This window comes from Salmo trutta, chromosome 32 (genome assembly GCF_901001165.1).
Source record: "Salmo trutta chromosome 32, fSalTru1.1, whole genome shotgun sequence".
Lineage (NCBI taxonomy): Eukaryota > Metazoa > Chordata > Actinopteri > Salmoniformes > Salmonidae > Salmo > Salmo trutta.
Genome location: NC_042988.1, coordinates 25,804,150 through 25,830,461, shown reverse-complemented (window position 1 = coordinate 25,830,461; position 26,312 = coordinate 25,804,150). Strand labels below are relative to the sequence as shown.

At 44.0% G+C, this 26,312-nt stretch overlaps 1 protein-coding gene across 1 annotated transcript in view; it reads left to right on the top strand.

Moving 5' to 3' along the window:
* Positions 1–26,312, top strand: part of LOC115171552 (transient receptor potential cation channel subfamily M member 4) — a 73,531-nt gene that overhangs the window by 23,803 nt on the left and 23,416 nt on the right. The window contains exons 5-12 of the mRNA XM_029728492.1: positions 16,927–17,096; positions 17,555–17,732; positions 20,500–20,564; positions 20,662–20,901; positions 21,052–21,154; positions 21,252–21,370; positions 21,750–22,067; positions 22,260–22,361. Coding sequence (XP_029584352.1) covers positions 16,927–17,096; positions 17,555–17,732; positions 20,500–20,564; positions 20,662–20,901; positions 21,052–21,154; positions 21,252–21,370; positions 21,750–22,067; positions 22,260–22,361 — 1,295 coding nt within the window. The remainder of the gene's footprint in view (positions 1–16,926; positions 17,097–17,554; positions 17,733–20,499; positions 20,565–20,661; positions 20,902–21,051; positions 21,155–21,251; positions 21,371–21,749; positions 22,068–22,259; positions 22,362–26,312) is intronic.

Below are 26,312 nucleotides of genomic sequence, written 5' to 3'. Positions count from 1 at the left end.
TGCCTAGTTAAATTAAGGTTAAAGAAAAAAATAATTGTGAATTGGCCTTGGCTACATCTGGATTAACCCAGTTTATCAATAGCTATTTACAATTAAATTCAATTGCCATTATGTTATCTAGTTACCTTGTAATAAACAAAGTCAAATGGATTATATGATGGTATAATTGAATAATTAATGCATACATGGCTATCTTTGAAAAATGTACATGATGTAATATTGACCTCAAAAGATCTGTCTGGATCAAGTGCCATTCTGTCACTTTGTCTGGCTAATTTTCCTTTTTTGCCGTGGTATCGTTTTGGTGTACTAAACCTGATATCAAAGTCAAATTATGTAGAATTCTGGTTTTGTGACAACACTACTTGGCACGCAGTACTGTCAATTGCCAGGTTTGCACTTGTTCACAGCCTAGCAAAGACAATTATTCTGTGGAGCAAAACTCCTTATGCGCGACTCATGTACTAAATGTAGGAGTGGACTTATTGTCCAGAGGGAATCCCCTTTACGGATATTGGAAACTCCATTCCCGAGTAGTGGAGGGAATCGAGAAGAAATGCAGACAAGCATCCGTAGATCTCTTTGCATCGCATGAAAAGGCACATTACCCGTATTTCTTTGCGATATCAGGTTATGCACCTCAAGGACTGGACTCTCTCAAACTGCTCAACGCTTTTCCCCCTACAGGACTCATACTCCCCAATGGGGCTGTGGCGGTCAAGACATTTTGTCCGCCTGTGATTGTCAAGCAAATAACTGTCGGTCTCACGGTAATTGATCATTAATTAACATAAACACATTTAGCATCTCCTGTCTTCCTACAAGCCACTGATGCAGACCTTTGGAACATCTACATTTTAAAAAGTCTAATAAATCCATGTAATATAGCCTACGCCATCACAATAAATCCATTATTTATTTTAGACAGGTCTAAAGAAACATGATATGAAGAAAATGTAGTCTAGTCTGAGTTTTCCTGATCTTAACATTTAACATTAACATTTAAGTCATTTAGCAGACGCTCTTATCCAGAGCGACTTACAAATTGGTGGATTCACCTTATGATATCCAGTGGAACAACCACTTTACAATAGTACATCTATATCTTTTAAGGGGGGGGGGGGTTAGAAGGATTACTTTATCCTATCCCAGGTATTCCTTAAAGAGGTGGGGTTTCAGGTGTCTCCGGAAGGTGGTGATTGACTCCGCTGTCCTGGCGTCGTGAGGGAGCTTGTTCCACCATTGCTATGCCATATGGCTGTTGGCTTCACTAGTTCATTTAGCAGACAAGATTTGCTTAGAATTCCATGCCATTATTTTATAGTATGAAGAATGCAATTGAACAAAGCTGAATAAAATAGAAAGGATATTTTATCCAAACGATTTGAGGGAATGCACACTTTCAGCTATTCTGTGTAGAGAGGTTAACAAAGAAATAGGTACTCCTATATGATTTAATTTAGAGCAGTGGTTCCCAACCAGGGGTACTACTTGGCCTATCCACAGGGGGTACTTGAGAAGACTCAAGATACCATAGACCTCCTGTTAAAATGCACATGAGGGGGTACTTCAGGGGGTACCCCGAGCAGAGCAAAATTCAGTTGGTGGTACATTAACCGAAAAAGGTTGGGAACCACTGATTTAGAGTTATTAATGTAACTTTAGTTGTTCTACAAACATTGGGCTATATGTTTAGATTTTTAATACATTGCAAGGCTGCATGATGCGACTCTAATGATGATTTGAAGGCTTTACACACTTCGTCATTCTCTCATTCACAATTTGAGAAGCACTTGATAATGCCTCGAATATCCCGGCGGCAGCCCCTTTGTGTGGCCATAATGCACCCTAAAAAAAATCTATGCCTTTTGTAGACCTTCTCCCTGAGGCTCTCCATCACGTGATCGGGTCTTTCTCACAGGCTACAAGTGAAGACCGACACATCAGGGACATAACTGGGCGTGTCCTTATCCAATTCCGAGGTGCATATTGAAGATATTGGAAGAACTGTCCACATTTAATTTTCGTCAGCAAACGAGATGAGTAGGCCTAACGAACAGCAAAAGCACAAGCCTATGTCAATCTACTATCCTGCATAGTACACAAGTTGACCTATTCTGTGTGAGAAATAAATATTCCAAACATAGTCTGGGACAGTTGTGGAATGCGATAGATCCCAAATCAATACAACCATTAGCATCAACAACAAAAAAATTTATGCAATGAGGCTGACGCAACAGATCAGAACGTTTAGCGTAAAATGTTGATAAACTATTAGGCTATTTCTTCACGTTATAAGCGCAGCAATGCGCACGCGGCAGTAGGCTATAAACATGAATGTTCTGTTAGCGAAAAACACCATTATCAAAAGTGACTGCAAATGCAATTATGCATGTAATGCTTTTATTATAAAGGTGCATTTTTATCGTGAAAATGATCTTCCACAAACTTGAAACTCACGCGGTGCTTATGTATGTCAGTTAAGCTCTACACCCCTTGTAAAGTGGATTAATGTGCTTAATTTTAAGGAGTTATTTGGCCACTTTAGTTGTGATACAAACTTTGTCAAAACATTATAGGCCTATGGGCTAAGCTACATGAGGTGTGTGATTATGATTTTTTTTTTATTCTTGCCTTAAGCTGGGCATCATTCATAAGTGATAATATAGAATTCACAAGTGATTGGCTAATATTGTCACCCATCAGATTATTCTTGATTTAATCTTGTCTTTATATATACTAAATAATAAACTCAGCAAAAAAAGAAACGTCCTCTCACTGTCAACTGTGATAATTTTCAGCAACTTAACATGTGTAAATATTTGTATGAACATAACAAGATTCAACAACTGAGACATAAACTGAACAAGTTCCACAGACATGTGACTAACAGAAATGGAATAACGTGTCCCTGAACAAAGAGGGGGTCAAAATGAAAAGTAACAGTCAGTATCTGGTGTGGCCACAAGCTGCATTAAGTACTGCAGTGCATCTCCTCCTCATGGACTGCACCAGATTTGCCAGTTCTTGCTGTGAGATGTTACCCCACTCTTCCACCAAGGCACCTGCAAGTTCCCGGACATTTCTGGGGGAATGGCCCTAGCCCTCACCCTCCGATCCAACAGGTCCCAGATGTGTTCAATGGGATTGAGATCCGGGCTCTTCGTTGGCCATGGCAGAACACTGATATTCCTGTCTTGCAGGAAATCACGCACAGAACGAGCAGTATGGCTGGTGGCATTGTCATGCTGGAGGGTCATGTCAGGATGAGCCTGCAGGAAGGGTACCACATGAGGGAGGAGGATGTCTTCCCTGTAACGCACAGATTTGAGATTGCCTGCAATGACGACAAGCTCAGTCCGATGATGCTGTGACACACTGCCCCAGACCATGATGGACCCTCCACCTCCAAATTGATCCCGCTCCAGAATACAGGCCTCGGTGTAACGCTCATTCCTTCGACGATAAATGCGAATCCGACCATCACCCCTGGTGAGACACAACTGCGACTCGTCAGTGAAGAGCACTTTTTGCCAGTCCTGTCTGGTCCAGGAACGGTTGGTTTGTGCCCATAGGTGACGTTGTTCCCGGTGATGTCTGGTGAGGACCTGCCTTACAACAGGCCTCAGTCCAGCTTCTCTCAGCCTATTGCGGACAGTCTGAGCACTGATGGAGGGATTGTGCGTTCCTGGTGTAACTCGGGCAGTTGTTATTGCCATTCTGTACCTGTCCCACAGGTGTGATGTTCGAATGTACCGATCCTGTGCAGGTATTGTTACATGTGGTCTGCCACTGCGAGGATGATCAGCTGTCCGTCCTGTCTCCCTGTAGCGCTGTCTTAGGCGTCTCACAGTACGTACATTGCAATTTATTGCCCTGGCTAAATCTGCAGTCCTCATGCTTCCTTGCAGCATACCTAAGGCATGTTCACGCAGATGAGCAGGGACCCTGGGCATCTTTATTTGGTGTTTTTCAGAGTCAGTAGAAAGGCCTCTTTAGTGTCCTAAGTTTTCATAACTGTGACCTTAATTGCCTACCGTCTGTAAGCTGTTAGTATCTTAACAACCATTCCACAGGTGCATGTTCATTAATTGTTTATGGTTCATTGAACAAGCATGGGAGACAGTGTTTAAATCCTTTACAATGAAGATCTGTGAAGTTATTTGGATTTTTACGAATTATCTTTGAAAGAGACAGGGTCCTGAAAAAGGGACTTTTTTTTGGTTGATGAGTTTGTGAAATTCGTTTTGATTTAGAATGGACCATTATCATGCACCTGTATTTAAGCAGGGGGAAAAATACATGCCATCTCTGCACTTAAATAGCGAATGCCAGCCAGGTAAGCTATAGTCCTGTTGTAAAGATAAGCAATGTGCTTAATATTAGGAAAGTTGATAAATAAATATAGTAGGCCTAGCTTATAGAAAGCTGATGGGATTCTCCTCTTCTTAATGGAGGCCGTTTTGAGCTCATGGGCTCTCATGTAGTGTTTGATTAGATTTTTGATTACATTTACAGTGATTAGAGGGACAGCGGGGCATCAGAGCTTGGAGAAGCCTAATTACCGTGACTGCCTTCGTGACTTGTGACCGCCGGTGTGGCGGTAATACAGTCAACGCAACAGCCCTAATGAAGGAAGGAGGCTTCTCCCTTATCCCGGTAGCCCCTCAATGGCCAGGCAAGCTCTGGCTAGCAGAGATCATTCTTATGCTTTGCAAAGAGCCCTGGAAACTCCCGTTACGCACGGATCTCCTGACCCAGGTAAACAGAGAAATGCATCAACCTTACCCATAGACCATGGCCCTCTGGGCCTGGCCCATGAGAGGTTAAATCTGGTCACGACAGGCCTGCCTCTCAGAGTAATTGAGACCAGAGCCCCTTCTACAGGCTCACTGTATGAACATTAGTGGTGCATTTTTGAGAATGTGATCAAAAACAGATCATTCCTTACAAACCCACATAAAAAAAATGGCAGTACATCCAACCGGCCTCCCAACTACAGTCCACGTGTAAACACGCCAGCCCAGGACCTCCACATCCAGATTCTGCAGGATTGTCTGAGACCAGCCACCCGGACAGCTGATGAAACTGTGGGTTTCTCCAACTGAAACGTTCTGCACAAACTGTCAGAAACCGTCTCGGCGAAGCTCATCGGCATGCTCGTCTTCCTCACCAAGGTCTTGACCTGACTGAAGTTTGGCATCGTAACTGACTTCAGTTGGCAAATGCCCACCTTCGATGGCCACTGGCATGCTGGAGAAGTGTGCTTTTCACGGATGAATCCCGGTTTTAACTGTACTGGGCAGATGGCAGACTGCGTGTATAGCATCGTGTGGGTGAGCGGTTTGTTGCTGTCAACATTGTGAATAGAGTGCCCCATGGTGGCGGTGGGGTTATGGTATGGGCAGGCATAAACTACGGACAATGAACATGATTGCATTTTATCAATGTCAATCGTAATGCACAGAGATACCGTGACGAGATCCTGAGGCCCATTGTCGTGTCATTCATCCGACGACATCACCTCATGTTTCAGCATGATAATGCACAGTCCCATGTCGCACAATTCTCTACACAATTCCTGGAAGCTGAAAATGTCCCAGTTCTTCCATGGACTGCATTCTCACCAGACATGTCACCCATTGAGCACATTTGGGATGCTCTGGATCGACGTGTACGACGGCGTGTTCCTTCCTATATCCAGAAACTTCTCACAGCCAATGAAGAGGAGTAGGACCACATTCCACAGGCCACAATTAACAGCCTGATCAACTGTATACGAAGGAGATGTGTCGCGCTGCATAAGGCAAATGGTGGTCACACCAGATACTGACTGGTTTTCTGATCCACGCCTGATCTGTGACCAAGACATGCATATCTGTATTCCCAGTCATGTGAAATTCATAGATTAAGGCCTAATGAATTTATTTCAATCAACTGTTTTCCTTATATGAGCTGTAACTCAGTAAAATCTTTGAAATTGTTGTATGTTGCATTTATATTTTTGTTCAGAGTAGTATTTGTCCAGTAGGTTTCCTGAAGGAGAAAGCCCCCTACTACATTACACTTATGTCCCCAAAAACTCTACAGTACATAGATTACTGTCTGCAAAAACTCTACCGTACTAGTCTGTAAAAACAGTTCAGTAAATACTATAGTACAGAGGTTCTCAAACTTTTTTGGCCCAATGCCCCATTTTTATATTTGAACCTTGTCGTGACACCAACCATGTGAAAAAAAATATGTTATTAATAGCCAAAGTTTACTTCTTTATTTGGGCCTATGGCAGTCAATTGAAAAACATTCTAACAGTATTTCTGATTTCTTTTAAAGATGCAGTCCAGCTATTTTTTTTAAAACAACATCCCACTTATAGAGTAAGCTAAAAATAAATATATGTTTTGAGCAAAATGTGTTTTTTTAGACAAAAGTACAAACTTCATGGAGTTGGCCTGATGGTGCCCTCTGATGTCATTGGCATCCCCCCTTGCTTGAGGAACAATAGAGGAGCAATAGAGAACAAAAGAGGACCCCCCCCACTTGTGCCATGTCAGATTACACCTGGACCACTTTTGGAGATGTGCCTTTTGTTAAGTAAATCAGGTAATAAATTAGCTGGAGACTAGAGTAGGAACTGGAGAGACTAGTTTCTGGAGGACAATGCCATGCTGACTCACATGCGGACTAATGTGTGGTTGGGGCTAAGTGCGGTTTGAACAATGCAGGCGTGAACAATGCTGAAGGGACGTGAACAAAGAAGAGACATTCAAAGGCTTTTCTCCTACATGTCTCCTAAGTGGATTTACAGGTTTATTATCTTTCAAAGTAGCATAACTTTCCCATTTTTCCTCCAACTACAGTGTATGTGTCACGACTTCCGCCGAGGTCGGTCCCTCTCCTTGTTCGGGCACCACAGGAGAACCCAGAATTGAAGAGCGACACCACGACTGTCTTTAAGGCTTTTATGTTGCTCTGCTGCAATAGTATTATGAAAAGACAGGACAGGAACACATCAGTCTCCAATGCAACGCCTGACAAGCTGTTCTTTCTCTCTCAGTGTTTTCTCAGACTCTCACAATCACACTCATACATAAAGCCATAATGTATAGTATAAAATAATAACCAGTCCTTAATACAAAGAATGTATAATCTTAATTCTTAGACAATAGAACCATACCTGCAATAGTATTATGAAAAGACAGGACAGGAACACATCAGTCTCCAATGCAACGCCTGACAAGTTGTTCTACACAGGAGCATGAAGAAAGGTAAAACACATATCCTGTCTCACATCCCCAATACATTGCTAGGTACTTTCAGTGTTGATAGTAGCAAAATACAACAACTCATGTACAAAACCACTGCAACACAAACAAGTTACAACGTAAAATCGCCTTAGAGGGCAAAAACTACATCCCCCATAATGCACCACCATCACTAGTCGGCAGCTCAGCTAGCCTTCTGCATCACAGAAAGTCATGCTAGCTAGCAACACTTTTAGCACTCTGTAACTATATTAATAACAACAATAAAACTCTGAAAGTTACGTGTTTCGATAGTCTCACATCCCCTTATAACAATATCTACAGCATTAACCTTGGGACGTTTTATTTATTTCACGTTACGGACTTCTACAAAGGAGTAATCTGCAACCCGTACCTTTCTCTCTCAGTGTTTTCTCAGACTGAGGAGAGCGGGAGCTAAGGGTAGTACCAGGGTGTTAGTAGGTGACGTAAGCACCCAGATAAAATAAAATACATTTAATGAAACAAAACCTGAAGATGTTAACATCATTCAGCTACTGTAGCTGCCTACCTAACATCAACAGGCATCACCAGTAGCGCAACAATTAAAATTAGAAACCAAAAGTTAAGTTCCTGGCGATCTGACTCCCCCCTTCTGTCTGAACTTGGAATATTCCTGTTCGCGGGCTTTGGCCACTGACCCTCAACCTGATTGTTCTGTTCTGCGTTGTGTACTATTCTAATAATTTGAAGTTTGCTGGAATAACCATTTTAACTCTACTACACTCACCCCTTCTTGATTTCAGCAAAATTTAAGACATAAGGTAAGACTTCTTCCTCCACAGGGGTAACCTTGACCAAGAGTCGTCCAGAAGGACAGCAAAGAGACTTTGCCAGGTAGAAATATGCCCATATACATACAACCTATGACCCCCTAATAAAGTATTTCTCATTTCCTTAATCTATCCTCTGGCTTCTGTGTCACTGGGGTACTGTCACTTCAACAAAAGTTGATAAGGCTTGGATCAGGGCGGCTAGATGCTCTCTTTTGTCCGGCTCAGCAATCACTTGACTCATTGACTCTAAAAGTCTTCTGACAGGCTTCACAACTCTTCCAGTTCGAGTTCTCAAAGTGCCTTCACTTGGTCTCAGGACTGTATCAGTGAGCTCAGATGTCTGGCTGTTTCTGCGCTCTACCTCTCTCTGGTTACTCATTCTCTTCTTAGTAGATCTTATGCATACAGAGCCGCTGAATGATGAACTTCTACTGCTGATGCCATCTAGACTGCTCACTGACGTTGCTTCTCTACTTGTGTCATCTTCAGAAGGATCACTTGAATCATCACCAGGCATCATTGAGGAGCTTCCTGTGCTTGATTTAGCTGCTTGTCCTGAGATCATGTCCTTCGCTGGGCTTTGAGGAGCAGCTTCTCTCATGTTCACGCCATCTTCCGGTCCCGAAGATTTTTGACCTTCAGCTTCCGTGGGCCCCTCAGGGTTCTGGCCCTCGAGAATCCAGACAGCAGTCCTTCGATCCTCTGAATCCTCATCCACATCGAATACCGGTCTTTCGTCACCGCTGTCTGCGTTTATGTCCTCCTCTGAAGCAGTAGAGGCTACTGTGGACATCTCGTCTGTCTGTCCCACCGGCAGGAAGTTCACTGGCAGTATGAAGTTTCGATGAACTACTTTACTCTTCTTGGTAGTAGGATCTTCGACTCTGTAGATGTTCACAGACGGGTCTTTCCATGTGATCACATAGACTGTTGAATCCCACAAGTCGGCAAGTTTACCTTTTCCTCTTTCCTTTCGGTTTGCCAAGAGAACTCGGTCCCCAATCTCCAGGACAGTACCCTTCACTCTCTTGTTATACTGCCTTGCTTGCTTTTTCTGAGCGTCAGTGGTGTTGGCCTGAGCGATCCTGACAGCCTCTCGCAGGTCCTTTTGGAACGAGTCAACATACTCGTCATGAGTCAACACGTCTTCGTTTTTCAGGGTACTTCCAAACATGATGTCCACTGGCAGCCGTGGAATTCGGCCGAACATCAGGAAGAACGGTGCGAATCCTGTCGTTTCGTGTGTGGTACAGTTGTACGAGAAGGTGAGCGTCTGTATCATCTGGGGCCATCTTTCTTTTGCTCTCGCTGGCAATGATCGGACCATGTTTCCGAGCGTGCGGTTGAATCTTTCCGTCTGACCGTTGCCCATAGGATGATATGGAGTGGTATGGGACTTTTTGACTCCTGAGACTTGTAGCAATTCTGCGATTAAGTGACTCTCAAAGTTTGCTCCTTTGTCAGAGTGTATCTGCTGGGGAAACCCATTGACACAGAAGAACTGGTTCCATAACTTCTGGGCAACCACCTTTGCTGTCTGGTTCGGGCAAGGAAACGCATGTGCCAGCTTCGTAAAATGATCTGTGATGACGAGTACATCAACGCTCTCTCCATCCCTTCCTTCTGCTGACCAGAAGTCTATGCACACCAGTTCCAACGCTGTGCTGGTCTGAATAGATTCCAACGGTGCCCTAGCCTCTGGCTCCATTGTCTTGCCAACCACACAGCGCTTACAGTAGGAGACATACTTCTTCACTTCCCCTTCCATTCCAGTCCAGAAGAACCTTTGACGTACCAAATGGAGTGTTCTAGTCTGGCCTTGGTGGCCGGCTTCATCATGGGTTCCCCTCAGAACGATGGCTTTAAGGGAGTCTGGCACCACCAGCTGGTACCTCTTCTTGACAACTCTGTCCTTAGATCTTCGGTAGAGGATCTCATCCTTGATTTCGAGTTTTTCCCAATGCTTCAGCATTCTCAACACTTGGGCAGTCTCATGAGCCCTCTCTCTCCGCGAAGGTTTCCTCCTCCTCTCAACAAAGTACACCACTCGGGCCAGCACCTGATCCGCCTTCTGTTTTCTCCGTATCACATCAGGAGAAAGGACTGGAAGAGTAGCCACTCCCCCTTCATGCTGAAGGATGCTGGCAGAATACTGGGCTAATTGGAATTTGCGCACTGGCACACTCGCATCCCACTCCAGACAGGATTCCAAAACTGCTTTCACTCCTTCAGAAGAGACTTGAGCCAGGATCTCACCACCTTGGATATTGACTGACAGTTTGAATGCGTCCTGGATGGACTCTGAAGTCACATACTCTGGGAACTCACTTGCCTTCCTAGCTCCAATGAACGGCTGTCGACTAAGCAGGTCTGCTGGGACATTCTGGGGCCCGGGGATGTACTTCAAGTCAAAGTCGAAGGGGGCCAGTTTAGAGACCCACCGCTGCTCACAGGCATCTAGCTTTGGTTTCGTCATTATATATGTCAGGGGGTTGTTATCTGTTAGGACTGTGAATCTATTCCCCTTCAGCCAATGGGTGAACTTATCACACACAGCCCACTTAAGAGCGAAGAACTCTAATCTGTGTGCTGGGTAACGGGACTGGGACCTCGACAGAGTCTTGCTTGCAAAAGCTACTGGTCTGGGTCTACTCTCACCCTCAAATGTCTGGCTAAGTACTGCACCTAAGCCATCCATTGATGCATCTGTTGATAGGAGAAATGGTCTGTTAAAGTCTGGGTGAGCCAGCACGGCTTTTTGGGAGACAGCAGCTTTTAGCTTCTCCAGCGCCTCCCCACATTCAGAAGTCCAGTCTTCAGGTTTCAGACGTTTATGGGCCGTGCCATGAGGTTTTCCTTTTTCTCCTTTCCGCTTACTTTTCTGTCCTGCAATCAGACGAAACAGTGGTTTGGCTAAACCTGAGAAACTCGCAATGAAGTGGGAATAATAGTTTGCCATACCAAGAAATGATCTGACCTTGGTGGGTGAAGGTGTTTTCCCATCATTTTCCATCAGGTCAGCTGCTGTGATGTCGTTGATTGCAGACACTTTTCCTGGGTCGGTTGCAATGCCCTCTGCCGTGACGATATGGCCTAAAAACTTGACAGATTTTCTGAGGAGGTAACATTTTTTTTGCGCTAGCTTCAGGTTGTGTTACTTAAGGCGGGAGAACACCATTTCGAGACGGTCCAGGGCTTCCTGCTCAGTCTTCCCGAAAACCAGGAGATCATCCAAGTAGCATAGGAGGGACAAGTAGTTCTGGTCGCCGAAGATCGAGGTCATCATTCTGGCGAATGTTGCTGGGCTGTTACATAACCCCTGAGCCATTCTGTTGTACTCAAATAAACCCGTGGGTGTTGTGCACGCTGTGTACTTGCGGTCATCTTCATGTATGGGGATGTTGTAGAATCCCGAAGTCAAATCCATAGTACTGAAGAAGCAGTTCCCCCCCAAAGCAGCGAGAGCATCGGCTTGATGGGGCAATGGGTATGCATCTTTCTCTGTCCTCTGGTTCAACCATCTGAAATCAGTGCAAATTCTCAACTCTCCTGACGGCTTCCAAACCAGGACAAGGGGGGAGGCCCACTCACTACTGGACTTTCGGATGATGCCCCGCTCCTCCATTTCCTCCAGCGTCTGTCTCAGTTTCTGGTAGTCGGATGGAGAGACCCTCCTGTACGGCAGCCGGAAAGGCTTTTCATCTTTGAGTCGGATACGGTGGATGACGTTCTTCGCTTCTCCACAGTCAAGTCGGTCCCTGGAGAAGATGCCTTCATACTGAGCAATAAGGTCCACTAGTTTTCCTTTCCACATGTCAGACACTTCACAGGACCCTATGTCAACTTCTTTTAAGCCCAACTCTTCCAACTTTTGTAGATACTCCTTCTTTGCCCTTTTCCCACTAACTGAACATTCTTCCCCAGCTTGGGTGACATTCTGAAGGGCAGACTGGACCTTACTGGGGTTCTCAGCATGGCTGGCATAGAGCTCTAGGTCTTCTAGGGCTAGGCATGGGTGCACATCGGCCAACTTGGTGTTACGGCGGAGAATAATAGGGTGGTCCAACATGTTGATCACTTTCATGGGGACCCACTTGTCACCCCTCAAAGGACATACAGTGCGTCCTACTAGGACATTTCTTGGTGCAGATCGTGCTGTAGTGGCCTCTATGACTACAGTACTACCGACTGATAGCGGCACCTTTTCTTTCAGTTTTCCCCAGACCAAATGTTCATGTTGAGGCATGAGAGTCACACTCTGCTTGAGCATTACAGTTCCCACTTTGTCTGGTATTTTGTCACCGTGCCAACAGTTCACGTTGGCTAGCATGCTGAGTAAAAGTCCATGTGAATCTCCTTTGGCAGGTTTGGAGAGGCTGTCCCAATACCACTTTGTTTTCTTAACCTGTTGCATTATGTGTTTTATGGCGTTCGATCCAACTATCATGTCATCTGTCTGTCCAGGTACAACTAAAACAGACACTGCCATCTTGCAATCTAAAAGATCAATGTTCAAGTCATATTCATACTTAGGCTGTGCCTGGTTGCCCCCACAGCCTACAAGAACTACTTGAGTTGACTTTCTAGACTCTGGTTTTATCACATTACATCTCAGAAGTGTGTCTTCAGCTGACTCACTTAACGTGCAGGTCATAGACCCACTATCGATCAGAGCTTGAAGTTCTACAATTTCTTGCACCATTACTGGAACATAGAAAAGACTGTCATTACTCTCTATTTTTGGATAAATCACCTCAGTTTTCATTGTGTTTCCAGTCCTTATATCTGTAGTGTTCTGTGGAGGTGTAACATGTTCGCCCACACCGCCCCCCTCTTGGCGTGAGCATGTTAGTTTAAAGCGGGGCCAGGGGGAGCCTCGGCAGTTGCCTCTCCAACTTGTTTTCTTGCTGGACATTCAAAGCCTCTGTGGCCTGTCCTGTGACACTTGAAACATAACCCCTCCTTAAAGCAGTGCGACTGAGTTGAATGGTCTGAGGCCTTACAAATTCTACAGGGACCAGCAGCAGTATTAGTTTGTGGCGTTCTGGCTGAAGTTCTCCTTTGATTTTGTTCCTGGGTTGACAGGAGCTTTTCCAGGAGAGAAATCACTTTGTTCAATGGAGCCTGATCACTGTTAGTGGGTGTGGCTGAATAATTTTGACCGACTGCTTGTTGTTGAGTCATACACCAAGCGTCGGGGGTCATCACAACTTCTACCTTGGCAGTACTTTGCGCCCTGTGTCTGGCTGATTGTTTGTCTCGGTGATGGCTGTCAATCATTGCCTGCAAATCTCCAACGGTCCAATTTTCAATAGGCCTGCACCTAAGAGCGGCATATAGTGCCGGATCAGGGCAGTGCTTAACAAACATCATGGTCACCTCGTGACCTGGATCATCCACTCTTTTTCCCTGTCTTTGCAAGCACTCATTGGCAAGGTCAATTGCTTTGTTCAGTCTAACCCAATAATCCAAGCAGCTCTCTGACTGTCTTGGTAAGGTTTCATAGAAGTATCCTAATGGGATTGTTGATGAGATTGCCTCTCCAAAGTGCTGCCTCAAGATATTGTATATGGCTTCAGGATCTCTGCTTATGTTAACAAGAGGGTTTCCACGGAGCCCAATTCTGACTATGTCTTTAGCCCGCCCCATTAGTCTGTCCTGTATTTCTTGTCCCTGTTCTGATATACTGCATCCCTTCTTTTTCAAGTAAGCTTGCATTAGTTCTTGCCATTCAGTCACTGTGCACCGGTCTGTGCTATCACCCCGGAAGTGGGGTGGTTCTCTGACGTCTGACTTCAGAATTAGGTTGACCTTTGACCAATCAGGTATTTCTACTATTGGTTGGGGAGGGGAAGTGCTTGGACCAGCCCCTGCTAGACTAGCGGCAACTTGATTACCTATTTCACTGCCCAGTTGTTTGACTAACTCTGCTAGGGCTTGCAATTGGGTTCGGTTTTCATTTTCACCCCCTATGGCCTTCTGGGACTCTTCACTGTCATCGTTGCCTGGTTGGCTACTGCTAACATGCTCTGGTTGGCTACTACTGACACTTGGCACTCTAGTGTCGACTGCTGGGTATCTAAGAGGACTGGCTCTAGCACTATGTTCCCCCATACTGGCCAACTGAGCCCCCCGCCCCACCCCAGTGGCCATACCTTGTGAACCTCTCACAGTAACACCAACCGGAGTAACATGTACATTGTTATCACCAACACCTGATATGTCTTCTCTCTCCTGTTCTGTAATCTCACACAACTGAGGCATATGCAACATATTGTCCAAAGTTCACCTTGCCCTCAAATGTTTTAAACGTGTGATGTCGATCCAGTTCTGTGTAGGAGTCCCCCGACGATCTGCTGCAGCTGATCTGTTGATCCGGGTCACGGCACCAATCTGTACCGGGTTTCTTATGCACCACAGGAGAACCCAGAATTGAAGAGCGACACCACGGCTGTCTTTAAGGCTTTTATGTTGATCTGCTGCAATAGTATTATGAAAAGACAGGACAGGAACACATCAGTCTCCAATGCACCACCTGACAAGCTGTTCTTTCTCTCTCAGTGTTTTCTCAGACTCTCACAATCACACTCATACATAAAGCCATAATGTATAGTATAAAATAATAACCAGTCCTTAATACAAAGAATGTATAATCTTAATTCTTAGACAATAGAACCATACCTGCAATAGTATTATGAAAAGACAGGACAGGAACACATCAGTCTCCAATGCAACGCCTGACAAGTTGTTCTACACAGGAGCATGAAGAAAGGTAAAACACATATCCTGTCTCACATCCCCAATACATTGCTAGGTACTTTCAGTGTTGATAGTAGCAAAATACAACAACTCGATGTACAAAACCACTGCAACACAAACAAGTTACAACGTAAAATCGCCTTAGAGGGCAAAAACTACATCCCCCATAATGCACCACCATCACTAGTCGGCAGCTCAGCTAGCCTTCTGCATCACAGAAAGTCATGCTAGCTAGCAACACTTTTAGCACTCTGTAACTATATTAATAACAACAATAAAACTCTGAAAGTTACGTGTTTCGATAGTCTCACATCCCCTTATAACAATATCTACAGCATTAACCTTGGGACGTTTTATTTATTTCACGTTACGGACTTCTACAAAGGAGTAATCTGCAACCCGTACCTTTCTCTCTCAGTGTTTTCTCAGACTGAGGAGAGCGGGAGCTAAGGGTAGTACCAGGGTGTTAGTAGGTGACGTAAGCACCCAGACAAAATAAAATACATTTAATGAAACAAAACCTGAAGATGTTAACATCATTCAGCTACTGTAGCTGCCTACCTAACATCAACAGGCATCACCAGTAGCGCAACAATTAAAATTAGAAACCAAAAGTTAAGTTCCTGGCGATCTGACTCCCCCCTTCTGTCTGAACTTGGAATATTCCTGTTCGCGGGCTTTGGCCACTGACCCTCAACCTGATTGTTCTGTTCTGCGTTGTGTACTATTCTAATAATTTGAAGTTTGCTGGAATAACCATTTTAACTCTACTACACTGACTCACATGCGGACTAATGTGTGGTTGGGGCTAAGTGCGGTTTGAACAATGCAGGCGTGAACAATGCTGAAGGGACGTGAACAAAGAAGAGACTTTCAAAGGCTTTTTCTCCTACATGTCTCCTAAGTGGATTTACAGGTTTATTATCTTTCAAAGTAGCATAACTTTCCCATTTTTCCTCCAACTACAGTGTATGTGTCACGACTTCCGCCGAGGTCGGTCCCTCTCCTTGTTCGGGCGGCGTTCGGCAGTCGACGTCACCGCCTTCTAGCCATCGCCGATCCACTTTTCATTTTCTATTTGTCTTTGTCTTACACACCTGGTTTCAATCCCCCAATTACTTGTTCATTATTTAACCCTCTGTTCCTCCATGTTTATTTGTGAGTAATTGTTTATTGTATTGCGGCCTGTATTTGTGGCCTTGTATTTATACGACGTGTATTGTTATATTATTGAGTAAAATTGCTTTCATTACTCATATCTGCTGTCCTGGGCCTGACTCATCTCACCAGCCACACACAGACGCCTTACAGTATGATATACTGTACCATTTTGAAGCTCTGCATTTCCTCTTCCTCTAGCTGTACTGGTTAGATATTCACAGGACACATGACCACCTAGGCCAGGTTCATTAAATCAAGGCCGGGAAATAAGCAAGTTCAGCCATAAAGCATAATAAAGTTTGCAGACACAGCAATGGTGAGAGGCAAACCAGTAGGTCAGATGACAGCTGATCCAGAGAAGGAACAGGATATACTGAACAGTAGTTTCATATAGGGGCATAAGTGAGCATTCAAATTCAGTATTTGAAAGAACCCTTTCTAGGCCTGATTCCAATACGTCTTTCACTGCCGTTAAACGGACAAATTGACTTTTAAAGGATGGATGCATCTCACATATTTTTATACTTTAATTACTTGTTACTTTTATTTCTTATTCTTATCCGTATTTTTTAAAACTGCATTGTTGGTTAAGGGCTCGTAAGTAAGTAAGCATTTCACTGTAAGGACTACACCTGTTGTATTCGGCGCATGTGACTAATAAAATTTGATTTTAACCAACAGGTTCCTGCTCCTTATCTGTATATTGTTTATTGTCTATGATTCTATGTTGCTTAGTTGGTAAGCATGTGGTGCTTGCTATTCCAAGGTTGTGGGTTCAATTCCTGCAGGGATTACAGACTCATTCTAAAAATGTATGCACCTATTGTGTCACTAACATTTCTCTCACTTCCCTCTCTTCCCCTCCCCCTTCTCTCCCTGCATTTCTCCCTCCTCTTCTCTTCTCACTCCCTCTCTCTCTCTCCCAGGGGCGTGGATAGTGACGGGGGGGCTGAGGGAGGGGGTGGGTTGTTGTGTTGGGGAGGCAGTGCGAGATCATGCAGCGGCGGCTTCCTCCCTCTCCCAGAAGAAAGTCATTGCTGTGGGCGTGGCCCCCTGGGGGCTGGTGCACAACAGAGAGAAGCTAGTTAACACACAGGTACACGCTCAGAGACACAAATACACTTACACACACACACACACACACGAATAGACGCACACATGTCATGACCACACACACACAATGTTCAATGTATACAGAATTAAATGTGCACAGACACACACATAAGGCGGCACAGGAACACACTACTGTACACTGAATACAAATAAATTAATGTCCTTGACTTTCCTTCATCTCTCCCCTCTTTTCTTCTCACCCTCTCTCACTCAGCCAAGCAAAACCACAGGAAATGTAATTAGTAACAACAAGGACATTGTAATACACAATGGATGGTAATCACACTGATCTCTCTTTTTCTGTCTCCCCTCCTTTATTTTCTCTACCTTGATCTCTCTCCACCTCCCCTCTCGCTTTACCTTCACTGATCCCCTTCTCTACCCTTGCTCCCACCCCCTCTCTTTCTCTCCATCTCCTCCCCCCTCCTTCTCCTCTCTCAGGGTAGTTTCCCAGCGCGGTATTATGTCCAGAACGCATCCCGTGACTCGTGCTGCCTGGATAATAACTACCAGGCCTTCCTGCTGGTGGATGATGGGAGTGTAGGCCGGCGGGGAGGGGAAACGGCCTTCAGGTCCAAGATGGAAGACTACATCTCCCACCAGCGCACCGGCATCTGGGGTGAGACACAGTACACACCACACACACCACACACACGGCAGGTAGCCTAGTGGTTAGCGCGTTGGACTTGTAACCGAAAGATTGCAAGATCAAAGCCCTGAGTTCTGCCCCTGAACAAGGCCGTTAACCCACTGTTCCTATGCCGTCATTGCCTAGTTAAATAAAGATAAAATAAATACATACATACTGGTAAGACTAGCCCCCATCTCCTAAAACTTTATAAAATATATTGCAGGTGTACAGGTGAACTGCAGCATGTTCAAGCCGCCCAGTGAAGGTGTACTAAGTTCAGGTCACAGTGTGACTTTTTCTTTAATCAGCAATCATGTTTCTAGTGCACAGATTTCAGCATGCAAGTGTGAGGTTACGGTAAGCCAAAGTTATGCTGTCTATGGAGTGGTCATTATCTGCCATCTAAAGCCCCTATCCTATTCCCACGTGTTTACAATTATAAAACCTGATTTATTTCTCGTAACGTTCAAGTACGAGTTTTCACCTACATTTCACACCCAACGTCCTATGCGATATGACATAGCCTATAATACTCAGTGATGCTCATGTAACGCTTTTGTGTTGATTATATTCGGTGGGTTATTTATATATTTCAGTAAGAAAGACTAACAATGTTTGACTAACAATGTCTGGTGAGCAACCAATGGGAGTTTCTGTTGTTGACATCATGGCTACACTGTAAAGAAAAACTATGTTGATTCAACATACAATTGTAAGGCAACCAGCTGCAATAGGATTGTGTTTGTTCAACATTTGGGCATATAGCTGAACCAACATACATTCTCAAGTTTTATTTGTATATTCACTCAACTTGGAATTTTAGGTTGAGTGAATATACAATTCAACTTGAGAATTTATTCTACTTTATTTGCATATTTCCCATTGTAATCACAAGGCCTTTCTTTGAAGACCCAGTTACACCCTAATGCAGTGGTCTGAAAGTCCTGGTTTACATGCCACAACAAACCTGCAAGTCACATTAAGCAAAGTGATGTGTAATTCCTTTTTTGGGGGACAGGGGATTGTTTTTATTGAGATCGGATAGTGAAGAGGAGACAGGAAAGGTAGGAGAGATTAGTGATGGTCGTTCGCGAATGAAAGGCTCTTTTTGGTGAACGTCGGGAATTGAATCTCATTGGTGAAAAAGACGTTCAATTGGCTCTCTGATTTGCATACTGCTACTACTGCTTTTTGATCTTCAAACAACGATTATCTACAAATAAGTTACACAATCATTGTCTGAAGATGGTGAATCATCACTGCAGAAACAATAAATAGTGGGGAGAGCACATCATTCTGGTGCATGCGCAGGAAGACCATGCTAATCTTCTCTGTATCAATCCAATTTTAATATGTGCCCCGATGGATCGGTCACAAAAGAGAAGAGGAGATTTCCTTGTATTTATACACTGTAAAAAAGCCAACGTAACCAACAGCGTTATTCTGTGAGTTGAGTGGACTTCAAATGGACAAGAATTTGAGCTAATAAAGTTTGTTTACTCAACAAACTCTGTTCAAAGTGAGCTGAATTTGAAAAAGTTGGAGTAAAATTACATTCATATTTGCCTTTGGTAGGCAACACTGTATGTTGATTCAGCTATACTGTATGCCCAAATGTTGAGCAAACTCACAATCCTATTGCAGCTGTTTCATTACACTCGCAATAACATCTGCTAAACACGTGTATGTGACCAATAACATTTCATTTGTTTGCCTTACAATTGTACGTTCAATCAACAAATTTGAAGCGAGAAGAATTTGAACAAGCTTGTTGAGTAAAATTACAAATGTATGTTTGCTCAAAACCATGCCTATCATTATCATACAGTGTCTCCCAGCATGCTCTATTGCAGGTTGATTTTCAGATGTTTTTTCTTTCAATACCTGTGTTTTTGCATGTACATTGATTGGTTAATTACACAAACATAAAAACAAATATCTAAACGAACCTAATCTGTTAGTAATTGGACTTTTTGCACCTGTTTCTGAGATGGCTGTTCCAGTTATATGATTTAGGTAGTCTCCATACATTTTCCTTGCCCTGGCAGCCATTCTCAATGCTGGTGATTCAAAGTGCCAATTGTTGTATAGTCTCACTCTGGCCGGAATTACACATCACATGGCCTGTCTGGTCCAACGGTTAAAGCCGCGGACCCCGGCACACATCCACAGCCTAGGCGAACAGAGTTGGCATGGGTTCAAGTCCACTGCCCTTCTGACTTGCAATCTCTCCTAGTCATGGGCAGTTATTTTGCTCCGTTTTTGTATAAGAGCCGCATCATTTAGCTCCAAATGGCTCCTCATTCAAAATGCTTGAAATTCTGAAAATATGCGCACATCTCAAATGTAAATCCCAAAAATGAGGCTACCATTATGTCAGATCATGATATGCATGTTGAAATAGCTACATTTTCACCTGGCCAAATTATTAGATCCCCTGAAGAAAATAATGATGATAATAATAATACTCACTGCAAAAAAATTCTCTGCGCAAGCATAACGTGCACTACCGTGAAGCGCCACAATTTAAAACATATTTTTTAATAAGGAAATACATTTAACTAACTGTTCTAAACCCACAATGCTTGTGGATATTCATATGAGTAGTACATCATGAAACATTCACACATTGACATTAATATGATGGACATTCACTATGACATCTGATCAATGACTCATGACTAAAAACTTGATAATAATTTGATGGATTTCTCCCCACACCCCACACCCCTTCCCTGTACCTGTTATCTTCCAGGTAGTGGCAGTATAGAGATTCCTGTGCTGTGTATGCTCATCTCAGGGGAAGCTGCCATGCTGAAGGTAAGCTATTACAACATCACTATCATCACTTAACTTTACTGTCCATGTCCAGAACATTCCCTTCTCCCCCCAAATCTCTCTCTCTCCCTCCCTCCAGAGGGTGGATCTCTCTCTGAGGAAGGCTACTCCCTGGCTGGTGTTGAATGGTTCTGGTCCAGCGGCAGACCTTATCTGTGAGCTGCTGGATGCCTTGTCAGCTGTGCCCATGAGCTGCACCTCTCCCCCACCAGAGGGTGAGGGGAGCGAGAGCCCCAGCGCGGAGCTGCGCGAAAGGACCCGTGAGAGGGTCAAGAGGCACTTCCCTGCCGAGGCAGACCGGGAGAAGCTTGTGGACAGGGTGCGTGTGGGATGGGTGGGGAGTGTGATCACTTCATCATACTGCTTATTTCTCTCCCTCTCTCCTCTGTTTTTCTATCTCTCTATGTCTCTCTCCCCTCTCTGTCTCTCTCTCCTCTTTCTCTCTCATTTGTTTTCTTTCTTTCCCCAGGCTCTGAGTATCTATCAGAACAGAGATCTGATCACAGTGTTCCACGGGGAGCAGGACAGTCCTGATGATTTTGACACTGTGCTACTGAAGGCTCTGGTCAGAGGTAGGTGTGCGTGAGTTGTGCGTTTGCTGTCTGTTGACAAATATGTTGAACATGATCCTGGTCAAACTATTCACTCGTTCAATGTAATGTCTGTCAGCCAGTAAACGTGTGTCCAGTGACGCCAGTGAGTACACAGAGGAGCTGAAGCTTGCAGTAGCCTGGAACAGGGTGGACATCGCTAACAGTGAACTCTTCAACGGAGACATCCAATGGAGGGTGAGCTGCTCCTCACTTCTGACGCCACTCTTTAACTCCATTTCTTTTCTTTTATGTTATTTAGTTGACAGGGCAATTATTCTATTCAAAACGACAGACAGACTTTACCTTTCCAACTTCTCTGTATCTGATAACGTGAGGAACATAAGGAACAGCTTCACAAATTGGAACAATACAGAGAAGGTAGGCTGGTGTTGAAGGGAAGTTGGAACAATACAGAGAAAGTAGGCTTGTGGTGAAGGGAAGTTGGAAATCAGAACAATTTGCAATTTGTGAAGCGTTTCTTTATTTTCTCACTCGGCAGGATGTTATTGTTTCACTTTTGACAGACAGACAGAGATAGATTTGTTTATAAAAACGCCCTCCCATCCTCCCGCAGTACGAGGACCTGGAGGACTCCATGACGGACGCACTGATCAACAACAAGCCCCAGTTTGTACGTCTCTTCAACGAGAACGGCCTCAACATCCTGGACTACCTGACCTACCAGCGTCTGGAGGGCCTGTACCGCTCGCTGTCCAACAGCTCTCTGGCCTACACGCTTCTCCAGCGACGCCTCACAGAGAGGCAGAGCCTGGCCAGATCTGTGCCCACTGTCCCCTGCACTCCGGACGAGCCTACACCCCTCAAGAGGCCCCAGAGCCCTATGAGCCCCATATCAGGACCCTCCTCTGCCAAAGAGCTCAGCTTGTATGAGGTGAGGAGGGGTTGCACTTTAATACATGGTACAGAAATGACCTGGTATTTATTGAGAAATTACATGGTGAATTGGTCAAATAGGAGGGGTGAGAGGGGAGGTATGGGGTCATTCGCTCTGTGTGGAGTTGAGGCGCATTTCCTCTAATTTAGGTGTTTTGTTCTGTTATATGTGACTCGCCTCTCCCTCCAGGTGTCACGGCTACTATGGGACATCCTGGGAGATGTGTGTCAGCCCTTCTACTACAGTCCTCTGGGTTTGGACCAGAGCACCAGCACCTGGAGAACAATGAAGGTAGTGGCTGCCATAGTTGCGTTCCAAATAGCACTCTATCCCCTATTCACTCTCAGAAAAAAAGTTGCTAAGAAGAATCATATAGGGTTCTTCGGCTTGTCTCCATATGGAAACCCTTCTTGGTTATATCTAGAACCGTTAAATAAATGGTTCTACCAGGAACCCCTTTTATCGTCTAAACCCATTAGGCACAGACGTCAGTTCAATATCTATTTTTGATTTACATTTGGTTGAGTTGTCAACTAACTTGAATTCAACGTAAAATCAAGAACAAATGTCACTATGACATTGTATTTAGATTAGAAGTAAGGTGAAAAAAATACAAAATTCCCTTACCTTGATGACTTTTTGCAAATCCAATCAGTTTTTCCCATTTGATTTAACTTCATCACATAGAATTGTTTTCTTGAAATGATGTGGAAACAACGTTGATTCAACCACTTTTTCCCCAGTGGGAAGGTTCTTCCTAGAACCCTTTTATCTTTGAACGGTTCTACCAGCCTTATTAGCCTTTAAAATGAACCACCTCTTTTTGACAATACATTACATGCTGTATATCATAATGCCTTACTTTGAGGGCCTATATACCCTAACACAGTGGTCTGAAGCTCCTGGATTACAGGCCACATTAGGCCTGCAAATCACATTATGCTGGCTTGTAAAGTGATGTGTAATTCCTATTGGAATTTATAGTGATCTTGCTCTTCGTTTGCCAATATGAGTAACACTTTTAAACCGCCGCCGGGCCCGATGGAATACCAGGACGGGTTCTCTGGGCATGCGCAGACTAACTGGAAGTGTCTTCACTGACATTTTCAATCTCTCTTTGTCCCAGTCTGTAATCCCAACATGTTTCAAGCTGATCACCATTGTCCCTGTTACCAAGAACTCCAAGGTAACCTGCCTAAATACCTATCGTCCTGTAGCACTCATGAAGTGCTTTGAAAGGCTGCTCATGACACACGTCAACACCATCATCCCAGAAACCCTTGACCCATTCTAACTTGCATACATCCCCATCAGATCCACAGATGACGATATCTCAATTGCACTTCACACTGCTTTCTCCCACCTGGACAAGAGGGTAAATAACTATGTGAGATTGCTGTTCCTAGACAACAGTTCGGCGTTCAACACCATAGTCCCCTTCAAGCTCATCACCAAACTCGGGACCCTGGGACTGAACGCCTCCCTCTGCAACTGGACTTCCTGACAGGCTAGCCCCAGGTGGTGAGGATAGGCAACAATACCTCCACCACACTGACCCTCAACATGGGGGCCCCTCAGGGGTGTGTGCTCAGCCCCTTCCTGTACTTCCTGTTCCCCCATGACTGTGTGGCCACGCACAATTCCAACACCATTATCAGAGAATTGGCACTGTGGTGCCAGGAAAACAGCATCTCCCTCAACGTCCCAAGACCAAAGAGCTGATCGTAGACTACAGGAAAAAGACTGCTGGCAGAGCTGTAGTGGAGCGGGTTGAGAGTTTAAAGTTCCCTGGCGTCCACATCACTAAGGACTTAACATGGTCCACACACACCCGCACAGTCGTGAAGAGGACAGAGCCTCTTCCCCCTCAGGAGGCTGAAAAGATTTGGCATGGGCCAAAACGTTTTTCAGCTGAAGCATCGAGAGCATCTTGACTGGCTGCAACATCGCTTGGTATGGCAAATGCTCGCACTCAACCGCGATAGAGGGTGGTGTGGACAGCCCAGTACATTACTGGGGCCGAGCTCCCTGCCATCAAGGACCTCTATATCAGAAGCGAATTAAAAATCTCTTTCCCTATCTTCTGAATCACGATTGTAATGTTTGTAGCCTAAACACGCACGCACACACACTGACAATTTTCAGCTTGCAAGCAGACACTGGAATAAGTTTATGAGTGACTGAGGGTTTTGCATAGGTGCTTTATTGTGTTTTTTTTGTGGGACTAGAAAAAATGCCTGGAACATAAAATAATGATATTAACCGGTTCCCATGCTTTTAAAATAACGGTTATGTTCTGGAGCAGTATAGATCACTGTTGTTCCAGGCTCCATTTCTGTTGCTTGAGAAATGTTGTTCTGCTCCCTAAACCGGTTCCAACCCCTGCTGTATACTGAGTAAAACAGGTTTTTGGAACACCTGCTTTTCCATGACAGGTGAATCCAGGTGAAAGCTATGATCCCTTATTGATGTCACCTGTTAAATTCACTTTAATCCATGTAGATGAAGGGCAGGTGACAGGTTAAAGAAGGATTTTTAATCCTTAAGACAATTGAAACATGTGTTTTGTATGTATGCTATTCAGAGGGTGAATGGGCAAGACAAAATATTGAAGTGCCTTTGAACGGGTTATGGTAGTAGGTGCCAGGCACAACAGTCAACAGTTTCCTGTGTGTATCAAGAATGGTCCACCACCCAAAGGACATCCAGCCAACTTGACACAACTGTGGGAAGCATTGGAGTCAACATGGGCCAGCATCCCTGTGGAACGCTTTCTACACCTTGTAGAGTCCATCCCTTGACGAAGTGAGGCTGTTCTGAGGGCAGAAGGGGGTGAAACTCAATATTAGGAAGGTGTTCATAATGTTTTGTACACTGTGTATATACGCAGTACTGTATATACACTCACACACTACACTTTCACACAAACGCACATACGTCCCCCTCCCCCCACACATGTGTGTATAGTGATGCCACACACACACTTTCACACTCATTATTTGCTACTCTGCTACTCTGTTCTTTATTTTACTCGTATTATTATCTATCCTGATTCCTAGTTCCTTTAACCTGCCTTCATGTACATATCTACCTCAAATACCTTATTATTATCTATCCTGATTCCTAGTCCCTTTACTCTGCCTTCATGTACATATCTACCTCAAATACCTTATTATTATCTATCCTGATGCCTAGTCCCTTTACTCTGCCTTCATGTACATATCTACCTCATACCTTATTATTATCTATCCTGATTCCTAGTTCCTTTAACCTGCCTTCATGTACATATCTACCTCAAATACCTTATTATTATCTATCCTGATTCCTAGTCCCTTTACTCTGCCTTCATGTACATATCTACCTCAAATACCTTATTATTATCTATCCTGATTCCTAGTCCCTTTACTCTGCCTTCATGTACATATCTACCTCAAATACCTTATTATTATCTATCCTGATTCCTAGTCCCTTTAACCTGCCTTCATGTACATATCTACCTCATACCTTATTATTATCTATCCTGATTCCTAGTCCCTTTACTCTGCCTTCATGTACATATCTACCTCAAATACCTTATTATTATCTATCCTGATTCCTAGTTCCTTTAACCTGCCTTCATGTACATATCTACCTCAAATACCTTATTATTATCTATCCTGATTCCTAGTCCCTTTAACCTGCCTTCATGTACATATCTACCTCAAATACCTTATTATTATCTATCCTGATTCCTAGTCCCTTTACTCTGCCTTCATGTACATATCTACCTCAAATACCTTATTATTATCTATCCTGATTCCTAGTTCCTTTACTCTGCCTTCATGTACATATCTACCTCATACCTTATTATTATCTATCCTGATTCCTAGTCCCTTTAACCTGCCTTCATGTACATATCTACCTCAAATACCTTATTATTATCTATCCTGATTCCTAGTTCCTTTAACCTGCCTTCATGTACATATCTACCACACATACCTTATTATTATCTATCCTGATTCCTAGTCCCTTTACTCTGCCTTCATGTACATATCTACCTCAAATACCTTATTATTATCTATCCTGATTCCTAGTCCCTTTAACCTGCCTTCATGTACATATCTACCTCAAATACCTTATTATTATCTATCCTGATTCCTAGTTCCTTTAACCTGCCTTCATGTACATATCTACCTCATACCTTATTATTATCTATCCTGATGTCTAGTCCCTTTACTCTGCCTTCATGTACATATCTACCTC